This window comes from Eurypyga helias, unplaced genomic scaffold, assembly GCF_000690775.1.
Source record: "Eurypyga helias isolate BGI_N326 unplaced genomic scaffold, ASM69077v1 scaffold7315, whole genome shotgun sequence".
Classification (NCBI taxonomy): Eukaryota; Metazoa; Chordata; class Aves; order Eurypygiformes; family Eurypygidae; genus Eurypyga; species Eurypyga helias.
This window is the reverse complement of record NW_010253294.1, coordinates 753-27,586: the sequence shown is the minus strand read 5'-3', so window position 1 is coordinate 27,586 and position 26,834 is coordinate 753. Positions and strand designations below refer to the sequence as shown.

General features: G+C 45.5%; 1 protein-coding gene across 1 annotated transcript; it reads right to left on the bottom strand.

Annotated features, from left to right (window-relative positions):
- Window positions 1-7,365: 7,365 nt before the first annotated feature.
- Window positions 7,366-26,265, bottom strand: RMND1 (required for meiotic nuclear division 1 homolog (S. cerevisiae)). Its single transcript, XM_010152609.1, has 11 exons — window positions 25,765-26,265; window positions 21,284-21,392; window positions 18,358-18,433; window positions 17,926-17,965; window positions 13,726-13,826; window positions 12,928-13,034; window positions 10,957-11,021; window positions 9,935-10,011; window positions 9,068-9,188; window positions 7,642-7,758; window positions 7,366-7,398 (listed from the first exon to the last, which is right to left on the bottom strand). Exons 1-11 carry the CDS (start codon window positions 26,263-26,265, stop codon window positions 7,366-7,368), a joined length of 1,347 nt encoding a protein of 448 aa, XP_010150911.1.
- Between the last annotated feature and the right edge of the window lie 569 nt (window positions 26,266-26,834).

The window sequence follows — 26,834 nt, the reverse complement described above, 5'->3', positions numbered from 1 at the left end:
CGTGGAAGGTGGCGTTTGCGTGTCGCCTGCTCAGGTGGAGGAGTCACGCCAGCCGGAGAGTTCCGAGTTCGGCGTTGGAAGGGGGGCGCGTAGCGGTCTTCCATACAAATCCAACCCGCAACTTGGCGTGACAGCGGGCGCTCGGAGGCGTTGGAGTGCGGAGGGAGGGCGGCTGTGCCCGGGCCTCGTTTTATCCAAATCAAAGTAGAAAACGCCGTGAATAAACGGACCGATGGTCGCTGCAATGCTTGGGAAAACGTCGGTCTTGTGGCAGTTGCCAGCTCGGCGCTGTTGGTGTGGAGCGGGGCGGCCGTCTTCGGGAAGAGGCCGGGAAGGCCCTGAAGAAACGGAAGGTTGAGCCGTGCTTTGGGCTTGAGCTTTGCTCCAGTCAGGGAATCCGTCCAGGCAGGGCGCGGACCTGCACCTCGCCATAGGTGACTCCGGCTGACGGGAGTCAGTTCTCTCCCAGCTGTTTTTGGAGAGAACCTTTGTTGTTGAGAAGGTTGTAGGAAGACTCTTGGCCAGCAGTAGCTGAAGAGGGCTCCTTTGCACCCCCTGCCTGGGGGTCGGCTCCTGCTATCCCTGAGTGTGCCTTCCTTAGAACAGCGTGGACTACAGTGCCAGCCGTTTGAGTTGGGTCGGTGTGGTTTTTACCTTCTTTGAGGTGCGCATCTAAGCGAGCTTGTAGGGGGCAAGCTGTAGCTGGGGTGAGGTTGTCATAGTTACTCAATAAGATGTGCTACGGAAAAAAAGGCCCCAAGTTTTGATTTAGCGTCTCAGCAGCAAGTGTGCTGGGAGAGGGAGGAGGAGCCTTGTGCCTTGCCTGGTTTGTGGATCAACGGATGACTGCCGTCGTCCCGGGCTATTGCTGTTTTTACAGGCTCTAAATTGATCAAGGAGTAGACTGGTCTTGCGTGAGTCTGACTCCTGATGGACACGGCTTGAGTCCATTCGCATTGTATAGCTCATGGGTATCAGTTTATTTATCCAAGTTAAGCTGTGCTTGAAAACTAACTCATTAAGTCCCAGAAAACCACCAACCTCAACACCCAACAACTTAACTCGTGTGGAGCCAAGAGCCGACAGCCTGTTGGCCACTGAGTTCTTTGCATAAAGCAGCTGAACAGAACCGCGTCTCTCGGCCCCGCCTCGGGTACCTGCCATGTGCGGAACCACGAGGGCGCCCAATGGCAAAGGTTTATGGAGCGTATTTAACCCCTCTGCTTGGCTCCTTCCCCCCCTCCCCCCATTTCCTTGCATTCCAGCTCTGCAACCTGAATACAAAGTGAAAGGAGTGGGTGGACGTTTGAACATCAGTCGCTTAGTGGTGGGTGATGTGTCTGATTCTCACGGGAGGTGGTGAAAGTGGTGTAGCTTTTCATCAGATTGGGTGGACTGCTGAGGAAAACCGTAGCATTTCTTGCAGACACCTGGCAAGCTTCGTGGCCGGTTTCTTCTCTTGCGTGTTGCACCTGAGTAATCCTGTGTTGGCACTTGTGTGGGATTCTCCTCTGTGCTGTCTCTGAAACTGGAGAAAGGTTAACTCGGTTATGGGGTTTTTTTATCAATAGTTCATAATTCAGCTTTCAGCACCTTTGCTTGGACCACAGCGCTTTGATCCAGCCATAGTGCAGTTCTGGATTTGAAAGCATCCTGTCTCATTCACGGCCCGTTGGAATCTGTAGGAAGGTTTTGGGGTTTCGTGATGTGAACCTCACACCTCTGATGCTCAGACCCGAGTCGCCTCACCTCTGTCGCAGGGAGCGAACAAGCAGGTCAGCTGTTGCATTGTGGATACCTGACTGAAGACGTGAATCTAAAATTTCACTTCCATATCATATTTTGATATATATTTTTTAAGCAGCTACAATCCATGAAGCTTAGATTGTAATTAAAACTCCTCATCGTCTCATTAGATGGTGTTATTGTGCTTTTAGTTTTTACATGCTGATTTCCCCTCCCCCCCCCAGTTCCTTGAGGTAGTTGTTTAGGGCTCCTTTCCTAGTTTTATGACCTTTTAGAAAGGGCTGTCCAGACTGACTGAGATGTCGCTACACGCCTGGGAGCATCCTCCATTGCGTTGCTGTTGGGGATCGGATCAGTCCCTAGGTTTTGGTTTTGCTTTGGTCTGCGTGTACCCAGGTTAAAGGCAGGTTTTTGTCTGGTAAGATCGTATTTTGCATTGTAAATGAGCGTGCTGCTGCTGATTTAAGTGTTAATAGGATGATGAAGGTGTCTGAGTAAATATTCATTTGAGCAGTGGAGGAATCCAGACAGACCCAAGCCCTGTTAGTGTGTCTGTTTGGTAGAGCTCAGTTGGAATCGGGAATGGAGCCGTAGATTTTATCGTTACGGTCAAAACCTTAACAGCTCTAGTGACGTAAATCAGGCTCAAACTGCTTGGATTTTCAGTGACTTTTCAAACTTCTCAGCATTTTTTAAAAATCGGAGAGCAGAGCCCCTGTTGGGAAGGGCTCTTGGCTCACTGCACTCTGTGGCGATGCTGACCCGCTCCCGCAGTCCCGTTGCCAGCTCTACCGAAGCCGTGGGGAGCTGGAAGCGTGTGTCCTAGCTTCCCTGAAGGTGTGCTCACCGCTTCCACGCTGGTACTACTGTAGTAAACCGTGGGTTTGTATCAAAGCTGTAAATCCATTTTATCAGCACAGCTGCCACTTCTAGCGCTTGCGATTCACGCTGGTGAGAAGGTGCGGTGGGAAGCGCGAGCGCTGCAGTAGCTTCTTGCTAGATGAGTAGATGCTCTACCTCGGATAGTCTCCAACCCTTCATCCAGGGATACGCTCCCTCCCTGGTAGAATGCTTCTCTCGCTCGCCTTTCACACAGCACTGGGAGCAGCTGTGGCGTGGCTCTGCTCTTTCCCGCTGGGCCTTCCTTGGCGTGAGCAGGCCCTTGGGGTGCGTTTGGGGTGGGGGTCAACCCCACAGCACGTCTGAGCCTTCACGTTTGGGTTTGACAGGTCTGGCTGTCTTGGAGGTGAAGGACAACCGTGGTGTGAAGCCACTTCTTGTGTGTGGAAGGTGAAAAAGAAGAGTAGACCTTTGTCATTCTGTAGGCCAAGCTGTTTTTCTGGTGTCAGTATGTTAACTGGGGATTGTTCCCACACCTAGGGAACAAAGCCGTATCAGCAGGTAGTGAGCAGCTGCAGTTTAGCCCGGGGAATAAAGAATACAAAATCCTAGTACGGCGCGTGCTGGCGAAGGAAGCAGTTCAGCTCTACGTAGATTTGTTTCTTGTTCACGTTCCACCTTCATCAGGAGTCGTCGCTGTAACCGTGCGGACGCCGCTCCTGCCGCCCAATTAGCCCTCTGCTTTCCGCCTTCGCCTGTGTCCCGCCTTGGCCTGTGGCGTGGGCCCTGCCCGCTGGTAACCGGGAAAGTTCCAAACGTGACTCCACGTTCTTGGCCGGAGCAACGATTCCAGCGGAGCGTGACTCCGAAGTTGTGGCAATGCTCACATGTTCCGTTTTCCTGAAAAGCACGCTCCAAATCCTTTTTCCCACAGCCCGTGCAGCTGAGGTGCACGCGGAGGGCAGTGATGCCACCTTCACGCTGCTGCGTCGCACTTCAGGCTGGTGAGGTACTCGGGCAGGTGTGTCAGCACCGACTCGGGCCTAGGAAGGCATTAAGGAGCTACGCGAGAGGGACGGCAGCAACGGGCGGTCACCGCTGGTTAGCAGTCCTGTGTCACCTGGCTGGAAGATACAAAAATGTACAAAACCACCAACGGGCCAGTGACCGCACGCTAAGAGAGAAGCGGCGATGCCAGCTGTAGCTGCCATGCCTTCGACAGCTCAAAGTAAGAGTAAAGGGGAAAAACAAAATGCTTGGCCTTGTTTTAAATGTAGTAAAGTTTATTTAAAGACTCAGAAATGGGGGTGTACATCATCACACGGGGTACAGCTATAGCAAAATAATTTTGTTAAGGTGAACCAAGACCTCCGCTCTCCTGCTGACCATAAAGAGCTACAGCCCTTAAAAGTCCTTTCCCTAGCTGGGGCTATAGACATTTCAAGATGCTTCATCCCCCTCTGAGGTAGTCAAGACAGATACTTAAGCTTTATTTTCCCCCCTCCCAAGACAACAAGCATTTTGGGCAGCGGTTTTTGGTTTTTAAACCCCGTGCATCCCCCCTGCTGTACCCGAGTACCTCAGACCCTGCGCGGCTTCTTTCTGGCAGCTGCCGTGTGAATACCGTAAACCAACCTTGCCTGTAGACAAGGACAGCAGTGAGGCTCTTGGCAGGTGTTAAACACCATCCGATGACGTGCCATCAGTGAGGGAAGGTTGTACGTCATGGACCAGTAGGTTCCAGCCTGGAGCCTTCCCTTGGACAGCATCCTGACGGTCTAGGGGAAGTGTCTGAGAAAAGCAAACTGGCCAACTTACTGCACCAGTGCCTTTTGCTAAACTGGGCTACATGTGGAGGGCCCATAAATTGGGAAGGGCTCGCCACAGCTAGGGTCATGACCAGCAACACCCTCACAGTAGCCGGGATGAGGCTGGTTTTGGTTGTGCTGAGAATACTGATAACACTGTTACAGTTGTTGCCAAGCAATGTTTACATCAAGTCAAGGACTTTCAGTTTCTGAGAGTGCATCTGTGTTCCCAGCTTCCTCCCCACAAGCAGCTGGGAGGAGACACAAGCAGGACAGTGACCCAAACTGACCAAAGGGACATTTCATGCCATAAAGCGTGATGCTCGGTACGTAAGTTGGGGGTGGGCTGGGGGTGTCTCTCCCTCTGGCTTGGTCTGGCTTTGGCTCTCAGACTGGCTGGCTCTGGCTGCTCGGGGACTGGGTGGGTGTTGGACAGCAGGTGGTGAGCGGCCGTGTCACTTGTTTTCCATTATTTTAATGGCATATTATTACTAGTAATATGAGTATTGTTAGTATTATTGCTATCATTATTTTATTTATTTTCAATTATTAAATTGTTCTTATCTCGACCCATGAGTTGCTTTGTCTTTTCCTCTGATCCTCCTCCCCATCCCACTGGGGGAGGTGTGCGAGGAGTGGCGGCATGGCGCTTGGTTGCTGGCTGGGGTTAAACCATGACACACACGAGCGGAGTCTTGCCATTCAGCCTTCATTTTGTTACAAAGGTTAAAATTTTAGAGTTCTGGATATACCAGGGTTCCTCTCTGGTATTCCTTGTATATTCTGTACTTACTGCTACTGCACCTGTATTTTTGCCCCCAGGTGACCCTTACTTTTGGAATATGCCCCTTTTGGGGAAGACAAAGGAGTCGTTCCCGAGTGCCGGCTGGTCAGAGAGCTCTGCTCGCTGCAAGCGTGCTGCGAAAGCTCAAGTGGGGTTCTTGACACACTTGGATTCCCAGCTTGGATGTGTCATACAGCCAGCATATCCTTGCTTCCTGGGAGACTGTACGGTTGGCTGTTGGAGCAGAAACCCTTCAGACTGGGATGCAGCTGCCCCTGGGTACCCTTTGAAAAAGGTGGATGCAAAGTTTTCACGTACAGTTGGGGCTCCAGTGAAGCCGCAGAATTGCCAACCGCTGCTCCACGCAGTAAATGGGATTGGGGGGAAGGAGAGTGTGATCTTATGGCCGCGATTTTGTGATTTACGGCTTCCAAAGGAACCGTGCTTCTCTTGATTCGAGGCGCTGGTAACTCTTCTGTACCGCCCCAGGAGGGAACGCTGGTGACAATCCAGCCTAGACACTTTATGCTTTTAAAGAGCATCCAGGTAGCCTCAAATGACTTGGTTGAAACCACTTTTCCTGATGGATGCGGTTGGCCTGCAAACGTACGTGTTGGCAATTTAGCTGCAATACTGGAACGTGAAACCTGAGGTGAAATGGGAAACAACATTCCTGAGCCCAAGGTACACTCAAACAGGGGGAAAAAGCCTGTTTGTCTAAAGGGGTGAAAAGACGCCTGCTAGAAAAATGACAATTAAAATGTAACCTAATTCTCATTTACTGGGATTAAGCGGTGCCTGGTAAAGCCTTTCTGCTGTGTGAAGGATCCGGTGTACTATTTCCGTAACGGCACTGCGTAGGTAGGAGATCTGTGCCGAGGAGCTGCCCCACCGCGTGCTCCAAGACTTTGCTGCCTGACTCGCTTCCGTGAGCGGGGCTGACGAGTTCAGGCCTTCTCGGCTGTTCAGAGCAGTGGTAGCTGAGCCCTCCCAGAACGAGGACCTCCAGGCAGGACCTGTTCTGAGGAGAAAGCCTACTCCCGAGGAGCTGCTGCTGCTGAGGCGGCTCCCGTGGCACTGGTAACACACCGTACAGCAAAAGGTAGTTGGATGTTTTCCCTTGTTCAGCCTGACTCTGTTTCCTCTTCCCCACGCACGTGTGCGATATACTCAATGAAACACCACACTCGGGAACACTGGTTTCAGGTGAAGAGAGAACAGGAAGCTACTGCCAGTGTCATCACCCTCCTAGCCTGAATCTAGTCACTCTGGCACTTTAACAACGCCTCAGGAGCTTTTAACGGAATTCCTAGGTTATGTTCCTGAAGGGATATGCTGGACTGACCCGATTTTGAAAAAGGTGGTGAAACAGCAGTTGTGTAGCAGATCCTGAAAAACACACTTAGAAAGGAGTTGCTGGGGAAAACATTCCCCTTGTCCTCTCAGAAGTGCTAACAGCAATGTTGTGAGCCCTACCCTAGTCTGCCATCCTGCCACAGCTTCCCGCCACCTCGAATGAGGTTCAGTGGGTTCCTCTTCCCTATAAATACCTTCTAAATAAATGTGTTCCCATACGGCACGTAAGGACCTTTCTGTAATGGGGTAGAACATAACATTAAATATACCTGCCAAGGATATGAAAATCACGCCAGGTGACTTAAGGAGAGCAAACAGTAGTGCCGTTTCCGAGCTCAGGACAGTGTCATGGCTACCCAAGGAGCTGGGGAAAACTCGATCATCAGTCAGAAAAGCACAAAGCAGCTCAGCGCTTGACCTCTTAAACTGTCAGGGGACACGGCAGCGGAGTCCTTCACCAAATAACACAGTCAGCACAGGAGGGATCCCTCCTTGTGTCCTTCCTTTTTCAGGAGACAAAGCCACGTCCCTCCCTGCCTCAGCCCTGCCATGCGCCCAGGTCCACTCGCTGAAAGCTTCCCCTGCAAACGTGTCCCTAGTATCCGCTTTCCACCACAGCCACGTCCACAGATTAAGACTTGTCTAACATCACAAGTACAGCCGTTGGGAATAATGGTCACAGACCGATTTATTACTTCATTGGAGTAGAAGATGTGCATGGTTTTCACGAGACAGGATTACACTATTTTCCAGAAGTGTATGATAGAATTTTCTGGGCCATATGGTCCTTATGGTTTTGTCAGTTTTCTTCCTCCTGAGTTTATTCTGCCGTCAGAAAACCACCCTTGCAAGTTCAAACAGAACCTGTGGAATAGCAAACACATGGATGTGAATTTTTGATTTCGCAATCCTGAGGACAGCTTACACTGTAAACGAGACCGTCCGAAACGTAACTGCCGGCGCCACTCGGAAGCTACTTGCCAAGACCTGAAGACTAATCCCTCCGTGCAGTACGTTAATAAAGTTACCCAGGTTCTCAACCTCGGAAGTGCAGGAATGGCACCGGCTGTTACGTTTTCAGTGGGACGGTGGTAAAAGCCCACCCACCTCGATGGTGATGAGTATAACTATCATCCACTCGAGGCGCAGGGCGTGCTTTTCGTTCAGGTGATTTCGCATTAGGTCTGTCAGCTCCATGCAGTGCTGAAGCTTTTCGTTCATGACCTGCAAGAGATTCCAAAACCTATGGCCAATCTGGATTCCCTAAGTGGAACGCGATCGCTAGATGGAAGAACGCAACCCACGCAAGGGCTCCCTGAACACAACCAGAATGGTGTTGTACAAGAATCGAGCAGAAAGCCTTGTAAGACAACGTGCAGAAGCAACACAAGTTGCGGTATCGGGGAGTCTCTTATTTCCACAGGTTCACAGAAATAATCAAAACTTAGCTACACATTTGCAGGCACTCTACTGCTTCTGGGTGATACGCACGAAAACGGGCACAAGCCGCAGAAGATGCAGCTGCAACGCCTCGGAAGTACCTCAGCGTCTAAGCCTGCTGCACCACCAGATTTTTTTTCTTCCTCTGTTGCAGCAGGCAGCAGCACGCTGCCCTTCAGTGAACTGACCCGATGACCACGTCAGTAAGGCGACTGCTTCACCTCTCCCTTACTTACACCCGTTTTCTCGCACACGTTTTGGAACAAGAATTAAATCTCCTCTTCTTACAACTATTTAAAGCCTAATCTAGTGCTTCAGGAAACACCCAATCCATTAATTTTAGGCAGGGTTGTTAGCCTCAACTGGCTAACAGATGTGTGTGGGTTACAAACACGTGGAAAAGAGGACAGTGGATAGGATCCCATTGTTCTTTATTCAGTATCTATCTACAATAAGAAGAGACATTCACGGAGCCGTCTGTACCGCTGCTGAGCCAAAGACGGCTCATCTGAGTGCGTGTGCTGGTTTTGGCCGAGACAGAGTTAATTTTCTTCATAGTAGCTAAGTATGGGGCTGTGTTTTCAATTTGTGCTAAGAAGAATGTTGATAACGTTGATGTTTCAGTTGCTGCCAAGCAATTCTTACATAAAGCCAAGGACTTTTCTCATACTGCTCCTGTTCTCCCAGCTTCTTCTCTGCAAGAGGCTGGGAGGAGACACAGCCAGAGCAGCTGACCCAAACTGACCAAAGGGATGCTTCCTGCCGTAAGGCGTCAGGCTTGGTATGTAAGCTGGGGGAGTTGACAGGAGGGGAGTCGCAACTTGGGGATGAGCTACTGGTCACCTTGTGGTGAGCAACTGTTGCGTTCTGCATCATGTGGTTTTGTATATTCCTTTATCAGTAAAATTATTATGTCCCTCCCTCTGCTGTCCTACAACACTGTTTTTATCTCAAGCCACAAGTCTCTCTCCGATTCTCTCCCCCATCCCACCTGGGGGAGTGAGCGAGCGGCTGTGTGGTGCTTAGATGTCCTCTGGGGATAAACCACAACAAAGTCCTTTTTGTAAAATTCTCAGAAGAGTAAGACACCTACCTTAACTCTGCGATTAATGCTGAGAAACTGACATGTCTTGTCATACAGCTCTTCCAGTTTTTCTCTATCCCAGTAGAAGTCAGGTGTTATTAGCAAGTCTGAACTCAGATTTATACGGTGTCTAAAAAGAAAGGGTTCTACACTAGATCAAACTTCCTTCTGGTCATTACAGGAGCACATATTTACATAGCAGTTAAAAGAAACATGACAAATTTCCTGTAATTTTAAATAAGACATGAAAAGAATCTCCTCTCATAATAAAACCACAGTCGTAGCAATTGTTTAAAACTGGTTACATCTGAAACTTTTCTGAGAATACTGTACTGGGTAGCAGTTTTAGGCATTAATGACTTTCACCCTACGGCAACGCTGCCTCAGCTTGTCACCTTCCTTTACCTCCGGCATCTGCAGAAAAAGCCTTGACTTTGCTAGTATCTCGCTGAAGCGGTACATGAATTAAGTTACTGGGGGTGTTTGTAACAGCTTGTTTGTACCTCAGAACTGTTCGGCGTGCCTGGTACTGCGCGCAGTCCCACGTGAGCACCGCATGCCTTTCAGGACCAGGCTACTGCCTCAACGTTATAAAGGCTGAGGGCTAAAATCTCTCAACCTACTGCTCACATAAACTTCTGGGCACTTAGAATGTCATTGTCCATTACTGAACAGCCCTTCAAGCAGGGACATAAACCCCAAAGTTTAAAAGAGGAATTGCTTTTTAAATTTATCTCTTTTTTCACTAGTTCTGAGGTGTTTTCTTTTTCTTTTTTTTTTTAAGAGTCTGTAATGCTCTGTATTCCCAATGGCCAAATTTCACTTGAGAGACGGGAACACCCCTCCCCCCCGCCCCGGGTGTAACAAAAACGTTACCTTAATGCAAAGAGTTCTCCAATTTTCTGCATTACGTCTGCATGAGACAGTTTCACCTTCCTTCGTGACTTCAGGATCTGCAAAGTAACAGGTTTTTCACTGCAAGTTAAGAAGTCTGGAGTTCTGCAGCCCGTGGTACACAACTGAGTTAAGATCTGAACGCACAGCACACTAACATCTGAGTTTTGTTTGCTCAGTGCCTTGCTTATCTAGCTCTGCCAGAGTATGACCATGCCACTGTTCATCCAGGTTTTCCAATAATTCACTGACTGTGGCACCAGTATCAACACAAAACCCTGGAGCACTTTCTAGGAATGACTTCCCGAACAAGAGATCATTTGTTTTTCAGTCCCACTATTGTCTTTTAAGTCATGACAAGTGTTTTTTCACCTTGCCACTATTTAACCTTCTTAGAGACTTCTTCCTTACAACAGACAATGTATTTCCATTGAATTCCTTCATGAAAAAACGATTATGTCTCTTTTGAACCCTGCGAATTTCATTTTCCCATGCGACACCACGTGACTTTGTACTTAACCCGAGTCTGGTGACAAACTATGGCTTAGGTAACGCACCCGAACTCTCGGTGACGTTCAAGTTAAAGCCCACTGCTTTCAGCCCCAGCCACCACACACCGCGCTTGGCCAGGTTTAAACGCAGCCTGTCCTGTTACACACTTAACAGTGGCAGGCAGCAGCAGCACAAGGCGGGAAACATTATTCCGATGCAGAACCCCACTCCCAACCCTTTAAAAGCTGATGGCTTCTTGCCCCACCCCTTTGCAGGTGTCCTAGGCCTCTCTATGTCGATGGCTTTACCATCAAACGCGTTAAGCCTTTGGCTGCTTTTTCCGTATCCTCAGCTGTACCTGGGCCGAACGTACCTCTCCTGTACCTGGGCCAGGAGAAACCATCAAACGCGTTAAGCCTTTGGCTGCTTTTTCCGTATCCTCAGCTGTACCTGGGCCGAACGTTAACACAGCACAGGAGAAAAGGAGGGGAGAGGTACAAGCCAGGCCTCACCTCAGGAATTGACTGGATAGATTCCACGAAGTTATCCAGCAATGACTCCCAAATAGCCAGCTTCACTGCAACACAGAGGAGACAAAGCAGAACACTGAGAGAAGCATATACATATCTGCTTCCAAGTCAACATGACTTCACATCTGCCAACACGCTGCTCCCAGACACGCACAGACGCTATCTCAGCCAGTTGGGGTGCTACAATCAGTGTTCATACGGCTACGGACAAAGCTGGGTCGGGCACTGGCACGGCTCTGCACGCAGAGCGCTGCTGCCTTCTCCAAATGACAGTTCACATCTTGGGGAGTTTTTGCTTCATCTTCCAAGTGCTCTACCGTATGTAGGAGGCCTCTGCAAGCTACATTCCAAGGGGGCTGGAGAGAACGAGCCGTGCTGGAGTCAGGCTGTCTTCACGTGGTGCCACTCAGGAGCCTCCACTGCATCTCTAGTCTCCTCAGGCAATCCCCCGTTCTGAGGTGAACGTACTGTTCACTGAAGATAAAACTTCTGTTCCATGGAAGCTGTTCAGCACAGGCAATGTCAACACCAATTCTACTATGCCCCAGCTTGAGCCTGAAAAGATGTGTCTACAGGTGTGTACCTGATACAACTCAGGCCCTTGTTCTCTAGTCTGCAGATTCCAAGACAAGCATGATGTAATAACAGATTAAAATTAACCCTATTCACTCAGAAGAATTAACTGGGGAAGATTTTAATTGTCAAAATGAACTCTTTCATAGTAGTAATCAATAGTATCATCCAGGCAGGATAGTAAATCCAATGCCAAGCAGTTTTCACACTTGTCTTTTGAATACAGAGGCCTGATCCAGGTCAGTGACTTAAACGACATTTAATTTAGCCCCTGAAAAAAAGCCAACAGACCTTTCAGCTATCAATGATTATTTGACAGAGGTTGGTTTCTGCTGTGTCATAAACCTGACTTGGACTACACTTGCATCCTTCATTTTTATTGAACATCATTGAACTGTTTTCCTTTACGATGTTCATGTCTCTCAGTGACATAAATTGGTACCAATGATCTCCTGGGAATAAATCCCTTTAATATGTGTGGCAGCACTCTTCCATGCAGCTTTACGAATAGGAAAACTATGGAGAACTGAAGGCTTTTTCTCTCAATAGCTCTTCCCTTGACAGCCACGAACCATGTGGTTATGCTGCACTCCTTGATGCATCACTTCAGAAACACGCGTTCTGTTTGCTGATGTCCCTTCTGTTTAAAGGCATACTTCCCCAAACACTAGAGGAATCCTGTAATTAACCCTAAAGGCAGTAGGGGCAGACAGACCAGATTTCCTTTAAAGGTCTTTCCCAGGACAGCCTTAGTGCTGCTCGTTTCTACTCCCACCTCCGACCTCACCTGAGGTCTAAAGAAGCGGAGGTGTCTACTCCCTCAAGCAGCAGCACCACTGCTGAGCCAGACTTCCTCCCGCTGCCTCCCGACAGAAGCACCACCTACAGCACGCAGCCACGGCCAATAAGCCTGGAAAACATTATCTGTGACTCTGGCCGCACCTTCAATACTGGTACACCTCCCTGGCCGGGAATCAGTTTGTCAGCTGGCACCTAGCTTCTGCTGTTAAAGGAAATGACGTCAGGACACGTTACGTAAGATTACCAACAGGTTTCTATACGCGCGTTGCTGTATCGGAATCGTTCTCGAGGATGGGGAACCAGGTGCTCAGTAGGATGTGTGGCTTTCGCCAAGTACATTTCTCCATGTGCTTTGTTCATCTTTAAAATGATTTACATTGAATGAGGTAATTCCAATTTACAGAAAACAAGATACAAGCTTGGGAAGCGAACCCTCCCACTGAAGCACAAGCAATTTTTGCATGTTTGCCTAAACCAGACATGGAGTCTTCTCCAACCTCTCCCTGCACAAGTCCCACCAGAGATGACATTTCACAAAACCTGCAGCACAACCCGATATGACAAACAATATTAACTCACCAGAGAGACAAAGGGCATTTGAAAAGGCGAATTTCTGAAGGACAACTTCATCAATATCCAGCTCAGAATTTAACAAGATTTCTCCTTTATGAAGCTTTGACTGACCTCTGTTAAAACAGGATGGAAGCATCTGCATTGATTAAGCCACCGACAAAGGCACATTGAAAGAACAATCGACAATGAAGAACGGCTGACTGGTTATTTACACAGAGCAGGCCGTACCTATACGGGTATCATCCCCATCCTTGAGTTCTACTCATGCTCAACCTGGCCATAACCCAAACAAGTCACTGAGAATTAGTTCCTCAGTCTAAGACTAATATTATGACCTAATCTTCTAGGTTTCAACGGAGCTGCAGCAAGCTATGATGGTAACTACAGCACTACCATATGCACACAGACAGTTCACACTAAGCAGGACGCTGGCCAAGTTTATCGTGCCACAGTATTCAAGTTATAACTTTGCTAGGAAGTGAAGTATGTGCAGAGTTACATCTTTATACATGAACCCAGAGGGCACTAAAGAAAGCTCAGGCAGAAAATCCACTTTAAAACCAGATTTGTCTCAATAATGCATGCTTATTTTTCCTATGAGGTACATAGCAAGTCACAAAGGTCATTACTTCCAAGTCAAGCAGTTCAGCTAAATTTGTCAGTTTAGACTTACTGTTTTCTCCTTTCCTTATTTCACCTCTTTGAAAAAGAGTAAGGAGAAGCACATTTTTACTAGCTGCTTTTGCTTGAATGTGGTTTAGATGTCTATCAGCGTTTATACCAAGCGTGCCTGAAGATACTTACTCTCCTAATCTATAGTTCATCTCTTCATTCTCCCAGTGGACCAGTGCAACTTCATACGGCTGGATTTCATGCTGCTCTAGCACTTGCATGATGTTCTTCACCTAAGAGAGAGTTGCGCACACAAGGGAACAGTTACCACGCCAAATACTGCCCCTCTACAAAGGTGTAGCACGTAATAGGCTGAGGAGTGCAACATTCAGGCTGAGGTTATTTAAGTAAGAACGAAGAGGCGTGCTAAGCAATGAAGTGATTATCAGCGCAGTGTGGGTCTGCAGCCACCCGCAGCTGTGTGCAAGAATCTGCGGCTATGAACAACTACAAGGGATCTGTGAACACCAGAGTGTCGTTTAATGTCTGCAGGGTTGGGATGAACCGCAGCAGCAGTAAAAGACAACGCGGACGTACTCAGTATCGTTAACAATGAGCTGTGCAAGATTTTGACAGATGTCTGAGCGTGGGAATGAATCTTTAGGATAAAAACATCAGGTGGCCCTTTCTGCCAAAACTATCAGTTTGCTGCTCCAGTTAACAGTTTTGTTCCAGCAACCAGAGGCTGGGTTATGTTACAGAAACCTTTTACCACTACGGAAATCCATAAAAATGGTTTCAGCTGCCCACATTAAACCCTGTGAACAGTTCAGTTTTATTTGCAGACATAATCTCGTCGTCACTTTATTTTCAGGCACGCTAAAACCTGGCGCAGGGAGAAAGAGCCCTTTTCTCTCACAAAACCTTCTTCCCGGACACGTGACTTAGGATCCTCCATCCTTGTTCCTTTCTACGCGCTACAAGGCTCCCCTCACAAAATCGCTCTGCCCATTAGAACAAATGTGGAATTAAAAAAAGCACTCACCTACAGGGTTTTACAAGGCATTTAGCTACACTACAACAACGAAAAAACCCTAAAACACTACAGTACACTTTAGATGCCTAAATTCTCTAACGAGATGAATCTTCTACTAGTCATACTTAAACCACTCACTTTAAAATAATAGATACTAGTTAATCTTTCAGTGCCAAACTGTATGCTAGTGAACTGTTCATGAAGCATACTCTCCAGCTTAAGTACTCTAAAACCATCTGTTGGATCCCTGCAAGAGGGATTTTCTTTGCAGTGCTACCTTTCTTCGTTGCTTTAAATGATTTTGGCGACACTACCTATGCAAGACACGGTAACATTTTTCACTAAAAACCCTACAGCCCTACAGCTGCAACTCCTTGTTTTGTAATCCTGAATTTGATGTTAGCATGACCAGTACCTGCCGAATAATCCAGAACTGTGGTGAACAAGGGTATGAACGATTATTTTCATTTCTTAAGTGAGGAAGTGCCTGCTGTGAGGCCGGTCAGCCTGGCCAACCAGCTGACGCTGCACCCAGGGACAGTTCAGCAACGCAAACCCCGCTGAAATCATGCCAGAGTTAATCGCCGACCTGTCATGTAGCACGCCAGCCTGCAAGTATGTTCGCCTGGATCCAGGTGCTGCGTCGCGTTGTTACTAATACAGTGCTAATTAGGCTGTTAACAGACCCACGGTCCCTTCTGGAACTACAACCAGCTCTGGCTTCCCAGGGACAGTACAGAGCAAGGTTTAACACAGCTTTACAGACCGTAACCGATTCTGTGAAACCCGCGTGTCGGGTACAAGGCATACTTTCCAAGTCCTTCCACTGCTCTGGATAATGACAAGTAGTATTTCAGTGGCAGCCTGCTTTTATCTATTCTGAGTAATACAAAGATTTCCACTCAGTGATGCAAGGTTCTCTAGGCCCAGCCTAGCATTACAGAAGGGACTACCCGTGGCACGGTACATTCAGCGATATGCTCTGGATTCACTCAGTGCAAACTCTTGCTGTTACAGGCAATCACGTCACACGGTTTCCTTTTAAAAAAAAAAAACAAACGGATGAAACTCCACCTCAAAGCAGCTTTGCTTTTTGCCCTTGCTATTTTTACTGGGGAAGCTGTTGCACAACCTCCCTACTGAGGTATCTGAAAATGGTATTTTACATTTTAAGTTTCTATCGATGATCAGTCTGTAGTTATTACTTCTTCTGTTAAGTGTCCCTTAGTCTGAAATAGTTTTTTTCTTCTCCTAATAGTCATTCTGGAGTACACAGTGACTGGCTATGTTCTGTTTTACTAATTACTTTCAGTTTCCGTTCTACAGATCACTTCATGTGTTGTTTTTTAATTTGTTTTGGTTCATTGAAACGCACGCATAAAAATACCTCCGTGTCTGAGCAAACCGATTGGAAATGAAAACTTTGACTACGATTTCCATAAGCAGAAAGAGTCAGTTTTCCTCTTCTTTTTATAACTACAGCTAGCAAGGGACCAACTGAAGTTGTCCATACTGAGAAGAAAAACTTGGTACCACATTTTCAAAAGTACTTAAGCACGTACAACGAAGTACAGAGTACTTTTTTCAGAGTACTCCAGTGGGCAGAGGTGTCCAACAGAAAAATCAACATTTAGTCAGCTGGTCTTCAGTGATACCTGGTAATCAGTAGTGTAGTTACAGCAGCAGCATCCTAAGTGTGCTACAGGCAAGGTTTGAAGGGAGAACTAGTATGTTTTTGTAGGCCAGCTGATACCCTGAAACCCCCCTAAACAGACAGGAAATGAGGAACATTTCAGGTCTGAAACAGAAAAAGCAAAGTTGAATCCAGAAATCACAGAATGGTTTGGGTTGGAAGGGACCCTAAAGATCATCTAGTTCCAACCCCCCTGCCATGGGCAGGGACACCTTCCACTAGGCCAGGTTGCTCAAAGCCTCATCCAGCCTGGCCTTGAACACTTCCAGGGATGGGGCATCCACAGCTTCTCTGGGCAACCTGTGCCAGTGCCTCACAACCCTCTCTGTGAAGAATTTCTTCCTGATATCTAATCTAAACCTCCCCACTATCAATTTAAACCTGTTACCCCTTGTCCTGTCACTACAGGCCCTTGTAAAAAGTCCCCCCCAGCTTCCTTGTAGCCCCTTCAGGTACTGGAAGGCTGCAATAAGGTCTCCTCGGAGCCTGCTCTTCTCCAGGCTGAACAAGCCCAACTCTCTCAGCCTGGCCCCATAGCAGAGGTGCTCCAGCCCTCTGATCATCTTCGTGGCCCTCCTCTGGACTCGCTCCAAGTGGTCAATATCCTTCTGATGTTGAGGGCTGCACATCTGGACGCAGCACTCCAGGTGGGGTCTCACAACAGCAGAGCAGAGGGGCAGAATCCCCTCCCTCGACCTGCTGGCCACACTTCTCCTGATACAGCCCCGGATACGGTTGGCTTTCTGGGCTGCCAGCGCACATGGCTGCCTCATGTCCAGCTTTTCATCCACCAGTACCCCCAAGTCCTTTTCCTTCTTCATGCCTGGAAACAGCTGCCCTGTATTTTCATTTACCTTAATGAAAATCCTTGTGTGAACTTCTGTGCATCTCATTATCATCTATTTAATTTCACATCCTCTGACTACAGATAAGATCAATACTTTTTCTCTTTGTACTTAAATCTAGTTTTATCTAACCACAGTAATAAAAATCAACGTATTAAAACAATCTTAAATCACTATAACTATATTCATAAAAGCAGATATGCGTGTGTCATACCCCTCTTGGCCAGCAAAGAGCACCAGATTATCACAAGGAATATGCCATTTCAGTATCAACATATTTCAACAATTATACCAAAAAAAAAAAAAAAAAAAAAATCTTCCATCAGGAAAATTGCTAAGTGGTAGAAACACAAAACAGTATTAAAAAGTTGCTCACAAATTCTGCCTCCTTCAATGCTATCCAAAAGGAAGTTTTGAATAGTTTTATCTTAAATGGCTGTTTCCTTCTAACACATTTTCTGTTACATTAGTGCCTTTCAAACCACCATTCACAGGTTGATTTTTCTGACCTAAATCTTCAGCCCCTAGAGATGCAAGAATTTTCTTTTTGTCAATTTCACTCGATTCAGAGTTTTGGCCTTCAGTAGGAAATGCAACCTGCTTCGTATGTTGCACATATACTTGCACCTCTTGTGCAGAGTCAGGCTGCAGAGGTGCGACATCAGCAACCCCCAACCTGCACTCACGAGGAGAGCGGTCACCCCATTTCCCTCACGGAGAGGTTCAAGCTCTCAGACAGAGCCCCAACATGCTGGGCTTTGTGGGACTGACAAGACATCCACTTATGATGTTTCAACAAACGGTTTCGCTTTACTTACACTTTTGTCTTCCACATTCCAGAACACAACAGCCCCCTCCCTGTGAATTCAAGGACAAACTGAGGTGTAATTATACCGTTTTAAATGTATTTCAACTCAACTTGTACAGTGGCAATTTTCGTCATTGTGAATCAAGAAATCAATTAATTTTGTCACTGTTCTCTTCACAAAACCCACATAATAGTTGCTTTTTAACCATACTTTAATGAAAACATGAGAGGTTTATTTTTTTACCCATTTAAATAATTCTGATTTTTTTTTCTTTTTAAATCATTCTCAATTCTGATTTTTTTTTTCTTTTTAAATCATTCTCACTGGACAGTTACTCCTTGAGTTTCGTGAGGGAAGACGAGTGATCTAGCACGCTGCACTACTTTGTTCACACCCCTGCTATCAATGAAAGAGTGGGTTTGGCCATGATTTATAACTTACCTGAAAAAAAAAACCATTCCAGGATCATCTTCTTTTGCAGATTTATCAGTCCCTATCACCAAAACGTTTGCAGCATCTAGTTTGAAAGAAATGAAAATATTACTCTGACTTCTAAACACGATGGCTGTCGGCACATGTTCCCGTTGTAACAGCTCCACATTCACACGCCACTCAGCCCGCATCTTATGTTTCTGAAACGCCTGCCAGGAAATGACTACAGTATCACACCACCCTGCTGCTCTGAAGCCTCACGCTCCAGGCAGACTCAGCCCAACTCCACTGGCATCTTTAGTCCATGAACTCTAACAGTTTTGAAGAACACAAGGCTTCAGGGAAAAGCGATGCGGGGCATCGTAAATAACCAGGAACAGAATGCGGAAGTGGACAGGCAACGCAAGGGACAGTTGCAAAGAAATTACCATTCACATCTGCTTGCCCAAATGACCTCTCTCTCGTCTGTACAGCAAGGGACTAATCTGCACTCCAGTTCCGCTGGCTTCGATTTGACAGTCAGAAACATGACAGAGCATACGCCCAGGACAGGAGAGGGCACACCTGCATTCTCCTTCGGATCCAAAGCGTGCTTTTGAATCGAATCTCCCAGCCACCCTCAATTTCCACACTTCCGATGGGCACTGCAGAACACTGTCAGAGCACACAAACTTTTTTTTAAAAAAAAACCATTAAATTAAACCAAAAGAGGAGCTCTGACAATGCACCTATGGTACTCCAACTGCTAACGGGCACTTGTTACAAAGAACCTGACTTGAGCTAGCGTACGCAGAATGCCCCAAAACATATAAAATGTGGATGCTGGATTCTCAAAACTGCATTTTGGGTTTCCCCCCTGCCCCCAGGTGTGCTCCACTGTACTACTTGCTAATGCAGATAAAGTTTTAAACGTCCTGATGTGGTTTTGACGACAAAAAGTTCCTTTCCAGCATAACGCGTTTTGTTGCAGAACTAGTGGAAGCTGGAGCAGCAAAACCCCCTACCTCCACTACAAAGTGAGACTCCGTAAAGAGGGGCTTGCAGAGCCTCACGCCTAAGCCTTAAAAAGTTGAACCCCTTTGCAGAAAGATCCCAATTCAAACGACCAGGCATGGAATTCAGCCTGCAAATCCGCTCTCTGCTTCAGCGCTCAAGCCACAGAGGCCGGGCAGACTGAGGCAGCAGAGAGAGATGGCCAAGTATCCGATACACTTGCTGCTACCTGACCTGAGACCACACAGGTGGTCTGCATGGCTTCTTTAAAGGCTTTTCCTTCACTTGCTATTCCTGTTCAGAAACACACAATTTGATGAATTGGTACAGCAAGTTCTGGGTGTGAAGTCCGAGTTGACCATGGAAGGAACATTTGTCTGCATTTTCTCCTTTGCCTTTTCAAGTATCACCCTTATCTTTATTTATCTGCTCCAGCCAAAACATACACAACTGAAGAGAATTTGCGCCATTTAAGTGGGGGTACAGGATCTGCCTCTCAAATGTTTTTAAAGAGGTCAAAAAGAAGAACAATGCTTAGGAAGAACAATACAAAGCAATAAATCCACACTATAATTGCCAATTTAGATTTCTATGTGCTAGTATTTTTCATTTTTCAAGATTCAATGTTCGAGTTGGTAACCAACCACTGCTACAAGCACAAGCCATCCGCCACAAAACCACCAAGCACAATCCAACATCCTTTTCACCATTACTTCCTCCAAACTTTTGACAGAGTATCTATTGTGAGGAGTCAGAAACACACCAGGAAGAAAGAAAGAACTGGCAAAACCCACACTCCCAGGGTGAAGTACCACCAGCAGCAACATTAGCCTTACAGTAACTCACAGCCACCTCAGGCACTGTACAAAGTTTCTACCACAAAGCTGTGAAACCAGTGTTGGTTTTAATATAAAGAAACTACAAGGGAACATGAAGCCTAGACCCTGCAGCACCTTGTCTTGTCTTTCCACGTTCATCTTTTTGACCATTAATAGAACTTGTAAGAGACCCACTGGAGTTCTATTGCACTTGGATTATTAAGTGGTTGAGAGGCAGCCAGACATTTGATAAACTCTACTGAAATGCCCATAAACACTATCTGTTATTCTCTCAGCTTCAGATAATCTGTTCATTCAAAGAAAAAAAAAAAAAGGCATTCTGTTGCCAACATATGAAAATCACAGCTGTTGTAGGGCATAAGGTTCCTTCAGCTATAAAAAGCTCCATTTGTTCTTCTCTTGTAGTGTACTTCAGCTATTTTGAAGCCATACTTTCCCCAGTCTTCAGAGGTGCTTTGTATGGAAACCTGAACCAACATTCAACAATTGCCAGGGTATGTTTGGCCCAATGAAAGAAGTATCGTTGGCATTCTCTTTACTAGAACTGAGCATTTATTTATCTGTATACATTTACCATTTTGCTTAGTCAGCAAGATTTTTTCTTGCGTGCCTTCCTCTCCAGCCCTCAGTGATTTACATTAATGGAAGTGTGGGTATGGAAAGAAGATGCAGCACTTCAAATCACAATATTGTTTCAACAGCTGAAGCACTATGGTATCACATTACTCAAAGAACAATTAAAATAAAGAAAACTTGCCTTTTTTTTTCAGTTAGCTAATTTCTATAGGAATCCTTTGTATCAGAAAATTGCCAAATTTATTTTTCCTGCAGGCATATAATTTTTCAATATTTTTAGTATAATTGTAAATTTGGGAAAAATTATCATAGAGTAACAGCAAGTGCTGCTTGTACTGCTATTCCGAAAGGTTGTGGTGGGTTTTTTAGGCAAATGGAATTTTTCAGTAAAGCAATATTTTTATAGGCAGTATGATATCTTCCAGGGTATTACCAGAATAAGCATACATGTTATAAAAATTATATTCCTCGCCCATATTTAATTTCCCAATGTATAACATTGCTGTTAATATGTTTCAAAAATCTACCTCTAGGCAAACTTCTTATTTCAACATATCCATGTGAAGTCAGGTCATGACACAGATTACCAAGATGATACTCATCTGCTGTTGCAAAGGCTGTGCACTGCATCAGATTCTGTGCCAAAGGAATAAAGATTTGAGTTAGGGAAAGGCTGAAGCAAGATGTTCGTATGACAACTGTTTGCCTCAAATTTACGAGTGACATTTTTCATTTATTCACTCTTTTCTGTGATATCACTGCCACGCTGTCCCCCGGTGCACAGAGACTCATGAGATGACTTGCTCCCGATTATGCGGGAAGGCGAATCACAGACTGAGATCAAACCAGGTGACGCGAGTAAGCTGCATCAAAAACCTTGTGATAGATCTCTTCCCTGAATGCCAATCAAACGCTTTAGCAGTAGAACTACACTTGCTACTGCTCTCCCACCCTACAGTTTATGACATACTCAGCTGAACACCAAAATCATAAGCAAGACACCCCTAATAGCAGCTTTAAGATCTGTATTTTAAAAATAAATGGAATTCAACTACCCCAGCCTGCTTATCAAACACAAGCTTCAACTGCAAACACCCCATTCTTCCCAGCACAAAGCTCACTGCCTGGGTAACCCCAGGGTATGAGCCACTGCAGCACCGCAGCACAAAAAGTCACCCACCTTCCAGGCCTGTTGTAGGTGATGCAGATTCACAGCGTCCCCCCTGAGCTGAATCCTGCATTAACAACACGGGCTCAACTGACACCACATGGAAGAGTAATACAACAGCCAGAGCTTGTCTCCATACTCCACAATTGTGAATAGCCACAATGCCATACTGAAACAATGACTGGGGGAACGATACTGGCTTGCAGTGAGGCTGACTCATGCGTGGCAAAGGAATCAGTCAGTCATCTGTGTCAAGATTTTCTTCATTAACCAAACAAGTCACAATAAACCGATTTACGAAGTCTACTACTCATTTTAAGTGGGTTTCTTCGTTCCGATACCATGCATGTCCCATGATAGTGTTTTACAGTACAATGCAGTGGAAGACATCCAGAAAGCTGTGTCTCTCATTGTGGATCAGACACTTCCGCGTAACTAACACAAATGGGGATGTAACTAACAACAAGCGAACAAAAGAACTGCACTCATCTGCAAGCATTTATACCCACAATACACTTCAACTTAAAATCCAGGTTACTTTCTCCCAACACCCTGATGCTATCAAACACAAGGCTTAAAAAGGTGCTCTGCTCCTTGGGGAGCCTGTTACCAGCCACCCATCAGAATCACAGCCGCACATTTAAACCTTTTCTTTTTTAATGTTAACATTCTCTTACCGCTTCCAAAGCTTTGGTTACACCTCATCTTAATTCAGCAATCCCTAACAGACAATAAACTTTAAAAGAAATGACAACATTCAGTGAGCAGTTTTGTACGCTTATTTCCATGACTGTGCTATGAGGCTGGATTGACAAGGGAACAGAACTGTGTTTTCAGTTCCCTTGGTGCAGTACCTTTGAGAAGCTGCACGATCAGAATTTCATGTCTATAAATCTATTCTCAATCTCCAAACTGCCAATGCAAATGATCTATTTCAGATTCTTCCAGGACGTTCTGGTTATTAAAAGTACACGTGCTCTGCCATGAAACTCTTCGGTGAGGAGTTAAGGGAGCAAACGTTTATCTTCTAGCTAGTCTATTATCTAAAAAACCTCTATTCTCCTCACTGCTTCCCATAGTTTATTTCTTGCGCTATTGTTCATTTCAAGGCAGATGCACTACAGAGCACAGTTTCTGTCTTACTGCTGCAATTTTAGTTTCAACGTGAAGACTTTACATTTAGTTAGAACCAGAGGTTATCTGGAAGTCTAAGGTTCCATGATAGTTAACAGAGATACAGCCAAAATGTCTGTACTGTAATGAGTGATTCAGCTAATCCTAAAATAGACGTGTTAACTGGCCTGTCACCCTTAATCCCATGATTTCTGCTACGTCACTTTCACCTGCAAACTTCACAGTAACAGAGTACAAGGTCTGTACTGGTGCTAGAAAGAAACTCCAGCTACTCACCACCCTCCTTTCTGCTGCCTACAGCTGGGGCTTTGCCGAGATTCTGTTCAGAACACCTCAACAGCTACCCTTGGTAGCCATCCCAAGTACCTCAACAACTCATTTTCCACATCATCGTCCCTCCCAACAACAGCACAGGCTCAAGGAACCATAACTTTCCTTAGTCCATCCCTTCCACTTTAAGCATACGAAAATTTTTAAGAAAGAAAACCTGTAGGATGAACTTAAATCTTTATGTCACTGTAGGAATCGGTCTATCTTAAGGATAGTAAATACCACATCTTCATTTGATTTTCAAGCTTTTTCTAGACTACATGGCTATAGCATTAAAAATCAGAGGCTTTTCACACCATCAGACTTTAGGAGATTAACTAAACTGAGTAGTGGTACTGCTCACTGGTGGACTGACTAAACCAGTTAACTGCTTTCAAGTAACTCCTCCACCTACCCTGAAAAACTGATCTTACGACCCTTTATCACTGCTGGTGCTCAGCTCTCTGCCAGTAAACAAGACATGAAGAGCAGTGCCGGGCGAGGTGGGAAAGGTGTCAACTATCAGGTCCTTCCATACAGCAAACACAGGGATCCTCGGGGTTCATCTAGGCAAGACCCTTAGGAGAGGGCCTAGAAATCGTGTCTCACCCTGGCAGACCGCGAAGGAGGAGGCGCAGCATCCTGCCCAAGGTAACTGCGCTGGCAATAGGGCCTGCCTTACTGCAGGATTCTTGGGGACCTCCACACATGCACAGTAAAGCAAGAGCGGCTTCTTTGTGGCACCAGGATTTAGGGAAAATGGATGGCGTGCAGAAATAAACCTCAAGGATTATTATAAATAAACCTAAAGGATTCTCCATTTGCTCTACTTTGTTTTGTCACCTTGCAGAAACTGGCCACATCTTCAAGTTATTTCTCTGTACTACATATCTGTAAGGAAATACACAAACAGGTACAAAAAAAAATGCTTATTCCAAAATACTGTCAGCCTGCAGACAGCCTATCCATACCCCTGCAGGTGGGGATATATATCTGACAAAACCACATGGGGTTTATAGCAAATGTTTTTGTTAGGTCTGAGTTTATGTGATTTCTGGCACAGCATTTTGCCATGTGGAAGCTGCCTCAGAAAATCCATTTCCTATCAGGCAGAACTTTCTCCATTTCTTTACAATGGAAGAAAGTAAGAATAGCAGTGCATATTACTTGCCTACCTATATATGAATAGGTCAAAGAAACTGTTGCATTCTATGCTGCCATTTAAAAACCTCAAGAATCTAAAAAAAACCCCCGTCATTTCAATACACTCAACAGAAAGAAGAAACCTTTAAATATAACATCATAGCATGCGTAACAAGCTCGAAACATTACAAGGTGTTTCAGGACTAATATGCTTCACCTTCTTTTTTTCCAAAGCAATGAAATACAAGCAGGAACAAAACTGTCTATGAAGGAATATTTATGTTACATCAAAGCCTATTCCTGCTCCTCATACAAAATATTAAACTGAAGCTTAGATGATGAGAAAGCAAGCATTAAAACTTCAGTTTCTGTGCTCACATTGAGTAGAACACGTAACAGACATGTTTTGCAATGTGAAAGCTGTTTCTGAAAGCCCAAAACTTGATTCAGTCTCATCTGCAATGCTGTTTTATTAACAATACCCTGGAACTCAGTTGCTGGTGCAGCTTGAGAACAACAGTAACACTTCTGACACCAGGATTTTCCTCCAAGAGCTTATATCCACATGTGCTTAAGGTCTGCCTTGGCTAGCACTGAGGCTTGCAAAGAACTACCTTAAGGAGAAACAGCCACAAGTATGCACTGTTCCACTCAACTGTATCTCATTTTATCCAAAACAGGTTGTTGCTGCAGTTACTCTGTAGACCTAGGAGTCTGCTGTTTCTACACATGGAATAATCTTCCTCAAGTAACACAGGCTACATCTGCACCTCCGTTTCCCACCGGGATCTGAACATAAACTTTACACTATTTACTATCATCTTGATTTCTGTTTGAGTGAAGCCTAAACACTGGGTAGAACTGAACAAGAAAGGATACCTAGGGAAAGTTAAAATACTCTGAAAAATAGACTTTGCTTCTCAGTATCGAATGTGATTTGAGAGCACTCAAAATTATTTTTAATGGATTTCATCTTTCCATTTTAATAGTCACTTTTCTTCCCCCCACTGTTGTTTTGTTGCGAGTAAATCTTAATTTTATCTTCAAAATACCAGACACACTAGTTCTATCAAGCTTGTTTCTGTTTGCAGAGTTCCAACCTCCCTGTGGCCACACTAGGATAAGTAACGAAATCCTCTTCACCAAAGAAACACGTGAATTTCAATAAAATGTTAATCGAAACCCGAATCTGAATCTAAGTTAAACTGATGAGGTTCCCTTAACGTTATACAGACTGTAAATGTTGTACTTTACCTCCATATCTGACAGTAGTGGCTGGTTAGTTCTGGATGGCTGCTTGGTCCGTGGTGCCTTTGGTGGCCTCTTAACTGGCTGGTGACCAGGTTTTGGAATAATTTTACCAGCTGATACAACAGAGTAAAATCTTGATGATGCATTCCAAAGCTTTTTAATATGCCCTGTATTGAGCTTGTTTCCCGTCACCACCACACCAAAACATTTCCAGGATGGGAAAAAAACCTCCCCGCTCTGATAATAAACATTTTTTCCCACAGCCGATACATTTCCTTGGAGCAGCTGCCAATTCTTGACTTGCACACATGGACTTGTCAAACAAGGGGGAGCGGTTTTCAGAGCATACAAATTCCAAGACGTTGCAGTCTTGTGAGCTGTTCTGTCAACTTTGTTATCCAGCTTCAATAGTGGACATCCAGTTTTATTAAAGCTTTGGCACTGACATACTGTTGTTAAATGGTGGAAAGATCCAGTCCGAAGGCGCAGAAGTTTCAGTCTCATTGCTTCCCTCAGAACTGTATTTAAAACAAAGAAAATCATCCATCAACCCTTTGGAAAGAAATAATATTATTTTTCCCCCTTATCTAAAAGGTGACCCATACTCCTTTCGCTTGAGTTAGCACTCCTAAGCACATGAACATTGGTGGGATTAAACAGCTGTTTTCCAACGCTATGGAAATAACTAAGATCAAAACACATTATTGAGCTATGTGCTTGCAACATATGGTGCAAAAGTAGAATTGGTTGCCACGTCAGTATGTAAGCAAGCATCTCTTCCTTCTGTTGCTCATTCTGTGCAGCAGCCTGCACTCTCAGTAACCCACTGACGAAATTACTCATGAACAAGCACACACCTTAAAAAGGACATCAGACTCCGTGAATCATTATTTTATACAGAATAAATCAACAAGTAGATTACTCTGTGCTTGTATGGGAATGTCGCCTGTGGAATATACAGCGATCGCCATCACCTCAAAATGCTGTATCACAAACATCCAAGCACAGATCCAGCTCTGTTTGTCTGTCTTGACTAGGGCAAGACCCGAGTCAGTGGGGTTATGGTCTCGATC